Genomic DNA, 14,829 nt, shown 5'->3' on the forward strand with positions numbered 1-14,829 from the left:
TTGACATGACTTTATTTTTTTAACCGACTTCAAGATTTGAAAAGGAGGAGGTTCTCAATTCGGTTGTATGTTTTTTTTTATGTTTGTTACTCCATAACTCCGTCATTTCTGGACCGATTTTTAAAATTCTTTTTTTGATTGTAAGTATGTACATACAGATTGGTCCCGTTTTGGTCAAAACGCAGTTCTGATGATGGGATCCATGAGGAATCGAGGGAACTCCTCAAATGTTAAAGGCATACATATAGTGATTTTAGTATTTTCATCAACAAATCAAGCATTTACATTTAAAAAAGTAACATTTGATGAAGTGGAACTGCTGATGATGATCAGAACGGAACTCTTCAATGACGCATAGTTCACGTTTGGCGATTTATCCTCTTCGTTATGTTTGTTAAGCAAGTTAGGTTCTTCTGAGACATTTTTGTCAAGCTCTAGTTCTGATGATGGGATCCACGAGGAATCGAGGGAACTCCTCAAATGTGAAAGGCATACATATAGTGATTTTTGTATTTTCATCAACAAATCCAGCATTTCCATTTAAAAAAGTGACATTTGATGAAGTGGAACTGCTGATGATGATCAGAATGGAACTCTTCAACGAGACATAGTTCACGTTTGGCGATTTATTCTCTTCGTTATGGACCTAGACCTAAACTTGGACCTGGACTTTTTTTCGAACTACGATCCTCACAGAACCGAACTGCTATCAGAAAAGTGGGTTAGGTTAGGTTAGAACTGTGACCCTTACAGAAACGAAATGCTATCAGAACATTGGGTTAGGTTAGGTTAGTACTGTGACCCTTACAGAAACGAAATGCTACTAGAAAAGTGGGTGGTTTTACCTCCTTTTAGTTAGGCAAAAGATGCTGTATTTTTAATTTCATTGTGGAGTGCACCATCAACAATAAGTAACCTTTCAACGGCATTCACCATTGAAGTCGGTTTTTTTTTCTTAAAAACTATTTAATACAAAGTACAAGACTGTAATAGATGTCATATATTAAAGAAAAAGTGACGAAGCCCTCCAGTGGTGGTGGTGGTGGTGGTTTTTTTTTTCTGTAATATATGACATCTATTACAGTTTTTAATTTATATATAGTAGTGTGACTACTTAAAAAACACAAATCAAAATATTTAATAAAATAATTTGATTTGTTCCCAAACTTGTACAAAGTACTAGACTTGTAAATAAGGATTTATTCGACATTACATTTTTATCAACTATTTTTTTTTGTTCGTCCTTCTGGACAGGTTAAGACCATGGGCCATACTGCCTCTTCTTCGGTAAGATTGAATTTCATAAGTCAGTTTTATAAAAACTGACATGACACTGTCAAATACCTACGTAACTTGTTGGTTACTTTTTATGTCGGTCATTAATTTTTAACTGAAAATGTGGTTTAGTTGCTTTCTTTCTCCTATATCGTTCGTTAAAAAGTAAGAAATAACAAGAATTCGATCTGTCAATAAGTAAGTGTAATAACGTTTTTTTTACAAAATTTAACCACATTAGCACTGAATTCGAATTTATGACTAGGCTTTTTTTTTTATAACACGACGGTGGCAAACAAGCATACGGCCCGCCTGATGGTAAGCAGTCACCGTAGCCTATGGACGCCTGCAACACCAGAGATATTACATGCGCGTTGCCGACCCTTTAAACACCTGTACACTCCTTTTTTGAAGAACCCCATACTGCTGTCCAGCTTTTATAGTACTTATTTTCCAAGTTGGAAGTACATACGCATGACACCTGTTTACGTAGGTACCCATCGAGTTTGAAAAATACTATAGTGGGTTAAGGTAATGTTCGGATGGCAACTGCATGACTGTTCAAATCTCTATTATCCTATGATGACTGTGCATTTTCGCAGCATTTCTTTATTGAAAAATATTGATCGATATTTACGTTTAGTATACAACATTTGTAATGTACCAATAAAAGTACTATTTAATCAATGGTCCGTGAAGACCTAGCGCTAGTATTCTTTACAATAAACTATGAAGTGAATTTCGTTACGGCATGCTATTTTAACTATTAGTCTAGCATGAACTAACTTGCCTTTATACACCACATAAAAGTCTCTAAACTTGAGACAAAAGTGAAGGACAAGCATATTGGATATGTTTTGATGGCAATAAAATATAAAATTTGAGGTCGATATATGTAAATAATTACAACAATTTAAAAAATAAAGCTATCTAAACAGATTTTATATGGATCAAAATCCATAAAATAGGTACTTTTTACTTGCCTCCATTCATTGCCAGTGTCAGTTGCCTGTCCACTTTTGATTTTCATGCAGCGACAAAGTACCTAGTGTAATTACCGCAGTAGATGTTCATACCTTCAGAATCAGTATCGGGGTCTATAGAAAAAGTCCACCGGTATTTTATCCTTTTTGACCCATTTTGTTTCTCACCTTACATTGACTAGTGTAGCCTTGTAGCGCGTTTATAAATATGATCATACAAGCAAAAATACATGTTTTTGCTCAAAATCTTAACAACGAAATATATAATTACTCTAACATGAATGCAATGAAAACCTTTAAACTATATATTATGTTATAAGTTGCGAGATATAACATTAAATTCGTAAGGATTAGGTCGGTTTTGATTAGAGAAGTAGCCTGGTAGCGGCGCACCGCTCTCTGCGGCCAGAAAGAAAGATTTATTCAAGTTTTCAGCTGCCCAAAGCACCCAGTTTTAATTTTTGAATACTTAAACGGGAAACTGAAACGGGTGAAGCGGAGAGGTACGTACAATAAATCGTAAAAAAAAATTGGTTCACCCCGGAATTTCCCAACAAAAGATAAAAGTTCAAAAATTCATAACTCGAATACTACGAGAAATCGGCTAACATATATGGGGTATGTTCTGATAGCCCACGGCGTGAGGAATCTAAAAAAAAATTTGGACGTCGAAGTTTGGACCATCCTGTATAAACGAATTGATACCTACGTCATCTAAATGCTTATGGTTCTCTTAATTAGTTAAAGGTTACTATAGTAATTTGTAACTAATTCTTGTCCTATTCCTATTTTGGGTATAGTTATACCTAAAATAGATAATATATTCAGCTGAAACTCACGCACAATTAATGATATAATCGAATGAAAACGTTACCCATTTATCATTTACAGTCTCATACATAAAACGGAGGCCGGGCTGCACTTGATTCAGTGTTTCCCACCATCCAACTCCAGATTGTGCCCGCAACACCGCAACTTCCGGCTTCCGGTGGCTTCTTGCGCCTGCGTGCTGAGAGACAGCATAGCAACTGCCTCTTAAATAATTAAAAATAATAATTTGAGTGCAGAATACTAATAGAAATGGTAAATAAATGCTCTAAACGCTACTTTCCGGTATAAATTGGTAGGTATTCCGGACATTTGGGAGGTGGGAGGAGGGATACATATATACATTGTTTTAGTGAGTCGGAATGTGATTAGATTTCTTAACATCTCATCTGCTCTGCTACTTCTGCTAATTGTAGTTAGATACGTCATCACCCGGCAAAACAATTAGCCTCATGCATGAAGTTTGAACGAAATATTTTATTTGGATGTTACAAATGCATTTGCGTTGCAATGCGTTATTAAATTATCATTTAATTGCTTAAAATAATAAATAAAAAGTACAAAAATTTGCCCGCGAAAAGCCAGTGAGCGAAACGCGCGAAACGTATTAATTAAGATTACAAAAATTAAAAAAAAACCTGCATGGAGCTAATTGTATGTAAATAAACAAAATAATAACTTGAGTACAGTTTCAACAGCAACGCAAAATGGTACATAATTATACCTAATGCATAAAGGTCTATAGTTCAACAAAGTCATCTCAATTATTTTTCTTTATTCACCCTCTAAATTTCTTCACGAATTTAACTTACTCGTACTAATCAACATTTGAAAAATTAAGTTAAATAAAAAAAAACGGTCATTTTTAAGACACTATTTAAGAGGTCTAGTTGCTACCATTACATATAGTGTTTACACTTTACATGTTTTAGTTAGGTATTTGGTAATTAGATATATGTATTTGCAAAAAACATTTTCGTATAATTTCCGAAATATGGTCAGACAGAGGTAGTAGGTACTAGGAAGTTGCCAAGATTGTTAAAAAACTATCCTAAATACAATCTATACTTAGATAGTAAAATACCGAAGCTTAAACCTACGCATTACTTCCACTAGAGTTTGAGACTGTATAGGATTTATCAAAGACAAGTCAGTAATAAAGACTGTTGATCTCCCTACAAAGTCGCATGATTATGTAAAAATCTAATACATTGGCGGCGCTAGGCAAAATGTAGGCGCTACTGACGCCTAGCGCTGCTACTAGTAAAAGAGCAACGGCATCTATTACTTAGAATTAAACTAGAAACACATGTGACTTTGAGAAGAGATTAACAGAATTGATTATTTACTGGTCTCTGTTTCTATCTAGGTAAGAAGGAGTCTTGCGGGACACATGTCGAAACTTGGAGGGCGAAGTTCCTTCGAACAAAGCGTGGAGCCTTGTTCGCCTTGTAACGCTCTCCGCCTACCCTTAGGTTTAAAATCTTCATAATTTATAAGACAAGAAATTCACGAAAGTTTTATTATTGTTAAGATCTGAAGTAATTAAGCCCCAATAGGCACAAAGTTGTTTTTGTTACGAATTATGGATGACGCATGTGTTTACAGTCGGGGCATGACTAAAATGGAGTGTTAATTATTTGTGGTGGAAACAAATTATGTTGTTTAACCTTGTAAACAAGTAGGTATTTTTAAGCGGGGTAATCTCCAACAAACAATTTTTACTCTCTAAATAATAACAATTGTTCATTTATTTAGGTGTTTATAGGTAAATAAATAAACCCTTAATTTTTTTTTATTAAAATCGTAACTAATATAGCCAAACCCGTTTGGTATTTTAAATCAATAAAAAATATACACTAGCTCTCAAAGTATCAGATTAAAGGTAATTAACGGCTTAGGGTAAAAGCATTGCCTTGCGAAAAGGATTTGAATGCAATAGGTATGCAAATGTGTCTCAGTATTTTTAGTACTGTCAAGACTATTTTATTTTATAAATATAAGAAAATGAACAACGCCTTTAATGTATTTCAACAAACATTACAAAGTCGCGGTTGCCTGCATATGTGCACCAGTGGTGATTTTTGTATAAAATAAGGGGACCTTAATTCGGAACTTTTAGTATGCATACAATGACCACAGTGTAAAAAGTATACAGTGGACCGACGACTTTGACGTGTACCGAGCTACTAACATGGCGAATGTATGCAGCTCGGGTGCGCGCAGTACACTCCTCGCCGCTCGCACCCCGCACGATTGCCCTGCCTAGAGGGCTTCGTCGAATAACTGTATTGTTTTATAGACTGTGCAATGACTATGCCTTGTTTTTCATAGAAATACTGCGGTACCGGATCGATTATCGAATCGATCCGGTACCGCAGTACCCATAAATAAACACACATAGTTATTTACTTACATATTTACAAATTTCGCTTTTGACCTCAACGAAAACATCATGCAATTATGTAATTTAACAAAGTATGGTGACGGTAGTTAACATTTTAATCAAGTGCTCTTTGCCTTGTAATTTTCAACCAACAAAGTGTAATCTGACCAAATAGGTACCTACTTTCAGAGAATTAATTGTTTTCAGTTGTTGGTCACCTCCACATATTAAATTCTGTTTAAAAGCAACCCTCAGCTATACATGTAATTTGTATTATAATATGCTTTTCTTGTTTAACGTGTGTTGCTCATAAGTATATTATTTACTTATATTACAGGTTTAATCTTCTGATTGGTAAGCTGCGCCTTCAGCTCCAGCAGGCCCTCGCCGGTAAGCGGCGCCGCTTCGAGAATGGTCGGGGGTCTCGGGAGGTCCGCGAGCAGCCGGCGGCTCTGCAGCATCAGCAGGGCTTCGTTCCGCATCTGCCGGTAAGCCAAGTCCATCTTGCTTAGCACTAGGATGAACTGAAAGCAAGTTAAATGTAGTTTTATTAGTTAATTGCTCTGAACGAGACGTCGTGAATAGTAAAGCGTAGTATTTTATGATAAAAACAAAGTTGACATAATTTAAAACAACGGTAAGCCAAGTACTTCTTGCTTGACACTTGTTTTATTAGAAGATTGCGCTGAACGAGATCTCGCCGTATAGTAAAACATTGTCTTTCATCTCAAATTGATACTTATACAAAATTTGTCTCTAAGATACCTTATGTTGATAGTGTGATTTTGGATTTTATTAGATTTTATTAAAGTATAACCAACATACATATATTTTTGTAACAGTCGCGTTTTAGGATGCTCCCAATGCTCGCATTAGCGCAGCGCTTGCCAGGCTTTAGTACAATTGCAGAGATTTTATTCATAATTATCTGTGTATAATGTGTAAAGGTAATAACTACAAACTATGAATATATTAACCTTAGCTTGTTTGAGACAGGGCTCGGCCAATAATGTATATAGCATGAGAGCTGCCGCCGATATCTGACACAGATTAGAGGTGTCCACTACAAACATAACCTGAAACATAACAAGTACATTTAATGAAATCAGTTTTCACACACCTATCTATTAGAAATCTTGGGTTCTAAAAAATTTTTCAATAGTCATGTATTCGATAAAAATACGTATAGTCCGACAAGAAATTGTAGAAAATTATTGAGGGCGCCACTTACTACGTAACTGTCACATTTTTGACGTAAAACAATTTAGGTGTGATTTTTTTTAGTTTCATTTTATTTAATTTCTACTATTTTATGTCGCACTATATGTTCGATACAGCCTACAGGACTTGAGAAAAATGTGAAGGTGCTTTATTGGATTTAGAACAACAAACAAACAACATTATTTTTACTTTGTTTGTGTTGATGAAAAGTTAAAATTATAATTATGTATTCTTATGTATCACCAAAAATTCGATTAAATATAAGGCCGTATTCTAATGTTGTACCATTTTACTACTTTGTACTAGAAATAATGTTAATACCTTTTCAACTCCTTCCAAATAATTATTCCATAGTGACGCCATTTCTCCGCCGACTTCTCTTATACTTAATATTTGTTTTTTCCCACTCTTATTAAGGTAGTGTATATCATAAATATTGGTTCCTATGGTGGGTACAGGACTATAAGTATTGTCAATACCTTCGGCCTCTTGTAGCCTTTTCAACAAAGTCGTTTTACCTGACCCAGTTGGACCAAGACAAATAACACTAATACGTGGCTCTTGGTCGTCCACTACAGGGCGAAGAATGTTTTTATTCATTTTTTTTTAAATATTAAACTTGCATTCCCTATAGTCTGGATATTAATACTAAAACACCGCGTTAAGTCAATAGAGGTTCGCCGTAAGGTTGCTAAGCAACGAAAATATTTATCAAACAATTTTATAGATGGCGCCACTTGACATAAATAAACTGAGAAACTGTGTGTCGTGAGATCAAAATAATGTAAAGCCTAAAACGTTTATAACAGTTTCTATAGTTTTAAAGAAAAGTATAAAATACGATAATTTTAATAAGAAAAGTAATTATGGGAAACATAAATGTTATTTTCCCGGCAATCTTAAAATTTTTATGTTATGTATAACAGTGATTTAGCACGCACATTATTCCTATTATTTATCATGCTGGTTTCTAGGATCTCGTGATTGTTCAACATTTTTCGCAGAAAATGAATGTACCTAATTCGACCAATTTCAAGGAAGATATTTTTTTTTGTAAAATAAAATATGATTAGGAAAGATAAATCTAGTTTATGATTCAATAGATAAAAAAACCGGCCAAGTGCGAATCGGACTCGCGCACGAAGGGTTCCGTACCATTAAGCAAAAAACGGCAAAAAAAATCACGTTTGTTGTATGGGAGCCCCACTTAAATATTTATTTTATTCAGTCTTTAGTATTTGTTGTTATAGCGGCAACAGAAATACATCATTTGTGAAAATTTCAACTGTCTAGATATCACGGTTCATGAGATACAGCCTGGTTGACAGACGGACGGACAGACAGACAGACAGCGGAGTCTTAGTAATAGGGTCCCGTTTTTACCCTTTGGGTACGGAACCCTAAAAAATATCCTTAAAATTATTTTTAAATCAATAACTACAATACCTAGGGCATACATATATAAACATTCCCAAAATTTCAAAAATATGTGTACGCTCTTACACCTTAGACAATAAAGTCGTGTTCACATATTTATGAGGCATTTGTCTGGATCGATATTTTTGCCTTTGACTGTACATAGTACTAATAGCAAGACTTAAGTAACTGACCAATAATGTGCACCGTTAGGTACTTACCTTACTGCATTTGCAATAGGTAAGTAATTAGTTTTCAATTAACATTAAATTTAACAGTGAGAATGATGGGATCTGGGTTGGTACATACACATGTTGGGAGGGACATTGATTTGAGATCATGGTATTTATTACACAACATTTAATAGTTTCGCAAAACGCACTTCATTTATTTAAAAGAATTTAAGCATCTAAAAACTTAAAAATACCTTTCTTTTGTATTTCACTCAAGCACGCGAGCACGTATGCGAAAATAAAACCATTATCTCGTGTAAATAAAGAAGCCTGCAGATTTATTTACAGAAGCGCTTTAAAGAGGTAATTTGTTAATGGAGCGGCCGCAAATCTGGTGCTATCTGATGGCCCAACGACCTTTGCCCAGTGGGTAATACGTACAGTAGGTTAAATGGCTTAAAAAGTGTTTTTTTAATGCCATGTACAAAGGATTGATGATGGTAAAAATTATAGCGGCAACAGAAATATATCATCTGTGAAAATTTCACCTGTCTAGCTATCACGGTTCATAAGATACAGCCTGAGTGGTGACAGACAGACAGACAGACGGACAGACAGACAGACAGACAGACAGGCAGGCAGACGGACAGAGGAGTCTATTGTCCCGTTTTACCCTTTGGGTACGGAACCCTAAAAAAGCGTATGGTCCGCCTGACGGCTGATGGTAACTACCTAGGGCCGGTTGCATACCACAAAATAGGCCGTCTATCATTTACATTAACGGACCTCGGCAATAAAAAAACGGGGCCAAGAGCATGTCGGGCACTGCTCAGTGTAGGGTTCGGTAGTTACGTCACAAATGATGGCACCATTAAGCGAGCTTTAGACTAGCAAGAACTTGCATGCAATTTTCATTACATTGCGGTACCTGATAAACATTTTGAATGCAGTTTACTTTAGTAGTCAGCAATGTAACGTAAATTGCATGCAAGTTCTTGCTAGTCTAAACCTAAATAAGAATATTCCAAATTGGTTTAATTATTCCTTTGTGCATATGACAGCGGCCAAGATTTCGCGAAGTCGAATTTTTCGTTTAGAAGTCATAAATAGCAGTAGATGACAGATTTTACACGTACAAAGCTATAATAGAATAACAGTAAAAAGGCACGCGAGGAACACGGTATTGTATGGAGGTTGTCGGTCTTGAATATTTACTAGTTTCAGGTTCCACTGAAAAATCTTCTTAAGGGGCCCATTGCCTATCAGTCCGCCGGACGATATCGGCCTGTCAGAACAAAAATTTGACAGTTCCGAACAACTGACAGGCTGTTATCGCCCGGCGGACTGATAGTCAGTGGGTCCCTTTATACATTGCTTTTGTAATGTCATGTAATGATATATTACTTTTACTTTTTAATGAATGGTTTGTGTGCATCAACTTCCACTAATGCGAAACTAAATCTGTGCAAACGCGACACACCTTTATTAATAAATAAGAGCTAAATAATAATATAATTTAGATCTTAGTTACTAGGAGTCGAAGTGGTCGCCATGGTCGAAATCGGCCGGAAGGATCATTATAATTAAATTCACAGACTACACAGACACCGCATTTATAAAGCGTTTACGAAGAGCACGACGTCACCACACGTAGGTGCAATTTTACGTGTAAAATACTACGATTTTAGCAGCACAGATAAGTGTATTCCACACCATTTTATACCTACTATAACAGCTCAGGTACGCCCTTAAAGCTTAAGTTTTGTAAATATTGTTAATTTTCACGAGTTCTGGTCGTGATTGTGGGCGCAACTGTAATAAGCGGTTTACTAAATTTACTTACCTACGGCATACTAAATTTGTAAGAGAGCGCTTATGTTTGGTGACCTCGATTATCTTAAATAAATAAAAAAAAATATTTTTTTAATATTCGCTCGCACTCATATAAATATCGTCAGGTGACAACCAAAAGTCTCTTATAACAAACTAATAACCAATACATCTAAGAAGGGAAGGGGTGAGAGAGGGAAGGGAAAAGATTAAAGACATTGGGTGCTTGCCTGAAATAAAATCAATTTATTTATTTTATTTTATTGCCTGATGATGAAATCATGTTCAGTTTTGATGTTCAGTCACTATTTACAAGTCTACAAGACTGCATTGAAACTGTCGAGAAGAGGTTATGTGAGCAGAACACGTAAGAGGAATATGCTAAGCTGTTGGAACATTGCCTTACAGCTGGCTACTTACTATGGAACGGTGAATTCTACCTTCAAGTTTACAAACTAATAACTAAATAAAAATCAGCTTTTGGTTTTTTTTACTACTACGGTTTAATATTGCTCTGAACTTGTGGCAGTAATCTAGATCGATTTTTTGCCTCCGAAAACCCCCATATAGCAAATTTCATCGAGATCGTTAAAGCCGTTTCCAAGATCCCCGAAATATATCAATATGTATACATATAAATATATATATTTATACAAGAATTGCTCGTTTAATTAGTGAATAGATATTTATCCGAAGATGCTAAAAAACTGCACTGCGCCTCCAGATCTACTGTACCTATCTTGGCTCCATAGAGACATTACAAAACAAGTAAACTCCCGCGGCTTCCTCTTTTTTAAATAATGTTCGCGACGCGGCTGGTTTAGTACCCCTTTCGCGATAAGCATTCTTAAAAAGATATTATAGGCTTTTAAAGAAATTGTCGCAAATTTCGTTTAACTTGGTTAAACTACGGAAATCCGATTGCTATTTTATGTTTAGCCTTTTCGCCGGCCATGTAGGGATATTGTTATGTTAAGAAGGCTTTCTTTGTACTATAACTATACACAAAAAAGGTTTTTTTTTTCACTTTAACTGACTTTGTACGTAGGTATTTAGTTATTATTAACTGTACCGCTACCATGTGTCACTCTGATATATACGCTATCGAGAACGTAATTTACTTTCTATATATCTCGCTCGCACTATTATGCTAGTACGAGCGAGATGAATAGAAAGAAAGTTACGTTTTTGTCAGTGCCAAACTGGTGGTAGCCACACTGGTTCAACAATGATCTAACATCTCTAATTCGCGGTTGTCAGAGAGCGTCCCATTCGAGGTAGCTTGCCGTCTGAGGGGTTATTTCAGGCAGTTGGTTGGTAAAGAAGTTACACATTGATATTGTCGTAGAAGGCAGCTGCGTTTTGGGACTAAAACTACTTTATATATTACATTTTAACTTTCATAACATAACACAAGAATGCTTTCGTATGTCCGAATGTTCTTCTTGTGACATATTATGACATATTATGTTGTGTTATATTTATGTGTCTCATGGAAGTTTTGTTATTAAAATCTTGTGACCAGATCCTAGATACATTACATACATATATACATACATACATAATGAGCTAACTTCTTATCAATCACCTTAGTTAAATTGTAGATCTATATGCGCAACACAATCAATACATTCGCATATTCTGCTGTAAGAAATTATTTTTCATATCTCATGCTCTGAAAGTGGGTCGTTGTTGTTCTAAAAAGTGCGCAGAAAGTGATACGTTTCTGCTCTAGTGCAGAAAAGTAGTGTGTTCCAATTAGTCCTCGCCTCATAAGCATTATGCGGGAAATCATTCTAATTAATATCAATACTTACCCCGCCACTGACAAAGGGAAATAATTTTATTTTTACTAGTTCATGGAATTTATTTTATGAGTTATAAAATAAGTATATGTTGTAAATTCATTACTTTTATTTTAGCTGAAGTATTCACTAGGCTCTATGAGGTGGTGACAAGTGGAATGCACCTACAAACCTTTTTTACTTAAAGCTCTGCATGTGAGCCAAGGCAGAAACGCATAAAGCCACACTTAAACTAATACAACCAAATAATAAATACAAATAATATGAAAATATTCAAATTACAATAGTAATTATAATTATTGTAATATATGTGAATATTTATTACTAGTTTTTCACAAAAAACAAGCGTTTAATATTAAATGGCCGTATCAGACTACCGCACCGCACCAAGGTCACGGTGCGCCGTACCCATAAATGAGAGCGAGAAAGAGATATCTCTTTCTCGTTTGAAGGCGACGTTTTTAGAAGAAGAAGAAATATACTATTTAAGACACCGATTAATTCACCGCAAACGCGCGTAAAAAATGATTACTTGCATTATGGTGCTTGAAAAAAGTTACGCAACGCCTAAAAAAGTAAAAGAGCGGGGAAGCAAAACTAGTGCGAACTTTTGTATTGTAAGGCGAATGTAAGTAAAATTATTTTTCGCGATTAAAATGAGTTCATCCAGTGATTCTGAAACCGACTTAACGCCTGATTTAATCAGAACAGAAGCCCAATCTATCGTGGAAGGCCTTTTACCGCAAATTTCAAAAGAAAGATATATGAAATCATATACCGATTTTATAAAATGGCGGTCCGAAAAGAGAGTAAAATCATTCTCGGAAAGTGTGATGCTAACTTATTTCAGTGATTTATCGAAGAAATTAAAACCATCAACGCTGTGGAGTATATATTCGATGCTTAAAGCCACTTTAAGCACCAAACATGATGTGAATTTAAAGAACTACAGTAAGCTGACATCTTTTCTAAAAAGGCAGTCGGATGGCTTTAAAAGCAAAAAGTCCAAGATTTTTACTGCAAATGAGATAGAAACCTTCTTAAATGAAGCCCCTGATGATGTTTATTTGGCAACTAAGGTAATAAAAAAATCATATTTTTAGTGTGAATGTAATTAAATTTCTATAGAAATGGTAAAAAAATAGCTTTTGCCAAATACCTACGTAATTTACAAATACCTAAGTATCTCTAATTATAATTGTTTTGTTTTCAGGTGGCGCTAATTTTGGGTATATGCGGTGCTTGCAGAGGCATTGAACTTACAAACATAACAGTAGACAACGTAGAAAAGCACGGTGAATTATTATTGGTAAAGCTTCTCAATACAAAAACAAAAATCGACCGAATATTCGTTGTGAGGGAAGAATTCGTTCGAATTGTGTTAAAATATCAAGCGCTTCGCCCCGTTAATTTACAAACAAATCGTTATTTTATTAACTACCAGAGAGGAAGATGTCTAAGACAAAATATTGGGAGAAACAAAATCTCAAATATGCCCAGAAAAATTGCAGAATTTTTGAAACTGCCAAACCCTGATCTATATTCAGGACACTGTTTTCGCAGAACATCTGCAACTCTATTAGCCGATTCTGGGGCCGACTTGACAATGGTGAAAAGGCACGGCGGATGGAAGTCGAGCACAGTGGCAGAAGGGTATATAGAGGACTCAGTGCAAAATAAGTCCAAAATATCTAATAAAATTACAAATACCATAAACATACGTAGCGCTTCGCCACGTCCAGGTACATCCAAAGACTATGCTGAGTTCCAAAAGTTACGTACCAAAGAAGTATTTATACCAGTAAAGGTGAATCAACCAGCGTCAAACGCAACGATACCTTATCAAATATTTACTGATGCACCTCAAAACACCACTCAAGTCTCGCAAACTGTACCTGTTGTAGTGCAGAATAAGGAAAAAATATCCTATAATAAAATAAACCTACATTGCACTACGCCGCGTCCAGGCAGTTCAAAAGACTTTAATAAACACGAATATATAAGTACAGAAGAGGTCTTGGACCCAGTAAAAGACAATCTACGAGCGTCACTGACCAACATAAGAATGCCTTCTCCGACGTTTACTGATATACCTCAAAACGAAAGTCAAATCTCACAAACTATATCTAATGTGAATATTCCAGGCAAAAATGTTACATTTAAATTTGCAAATTGCTCTAATTTTTCCATTAATTTCAAATAATTGTATACATTGAATAAACATATTATAAAATTTTCGGTCTGTGTTTTTTTTAGGGTTCCATAACCCAAAGGGTAAAAACGGGACCCTCTGTCCGTCTGTCCGTCTGTCTGTCTGTCACCAGGCTGTATCTCATGAACCGTGATAGCTAGACAGTTGAAATTTTCACAGATGATGTATTTCTGTTGCCGCTATAACAACAAATACTAAAAAGTACGGAACCCTCGGTGCGCGAGTCCGACTCGCACTTGGCCGGTTTTTTTACTTTCCTCGTATTCGATATGAAAAGTAGAGTGTTTAACTCGGGTGAAAGTCACCCATTTCTGACTCGATCCATTGGCGCTCTCACTTCGTTCGAGCGCCAAAATATCTCGTCAGAAATGGGTGACTTTCAGCACTTGGTTAACAATCTACTATAAAGCGGTTATAGTCATAACTATCTTTTTCTCGGCTAAAAGATGTTTACATACATTTTAACGGACAAAATATGGGAAAGCAATCACACCCCTATCATAACCGTCATCACGTTATAAATGCAACCGCATCGTGTTGGACGGTTAGGGTAACCATGCGGATGTGTTAATTGTATGTTGTATGGATATAGTAAATTAGTTGTAGCCCATCGCATATATATGAGATTTACAGCATCAAATAAATAGTAACGGCCAGTAGTCAAATATATCGTAGGTAACACTTCCTTATTTCTATCATA

The 14,829-nt window shown here is 35.6% G+C and overlaps 1 protein-coding gene across 1 annotated transcript; it reads right to left on the minus strand.

Annotated features, from left to right (window-relative positions):
* Nucleotides 1–5,798: 5,798 nt before the first annotated feature.
* LOC134756219 (ADP-ribosylation factor-like protein 16) lies at nt 5,799–7,299 on the minus strand. Its single transcript, XM_063693048.1, has 3 exons — nt 7,015–7,299; nt 6,450–6,548; nt 5,799–5,996 (listed from the first exon to the last, which is right to left on the minus strand). Exons 1-3 carry the CDS (start codon nt 7,291–7,293, stop codon nt 5,799–5,801), a joined length of 576 nt encoding a protein of 191 aa, XP_063549118.1. The 5' UTR covers nt 7,294–7,299.
* Between the last annotated feature and the right edge of the window lie 7,530 nt (nt 7,300–14,829).

This window comes from Cydia strobilella, chromosome 3 (genome assembly GCF_947568885.1).
Source record: "Cydia strobilella chromosome 3, ilCydStro3.1, whole genome shotgun sequence".
Lineage (NCBI taxonomy): Eukaryota > Metazoa > Arthropoda > Insecta > Lepidoptera > Tortricidae > Cydia > Cydia strobilella.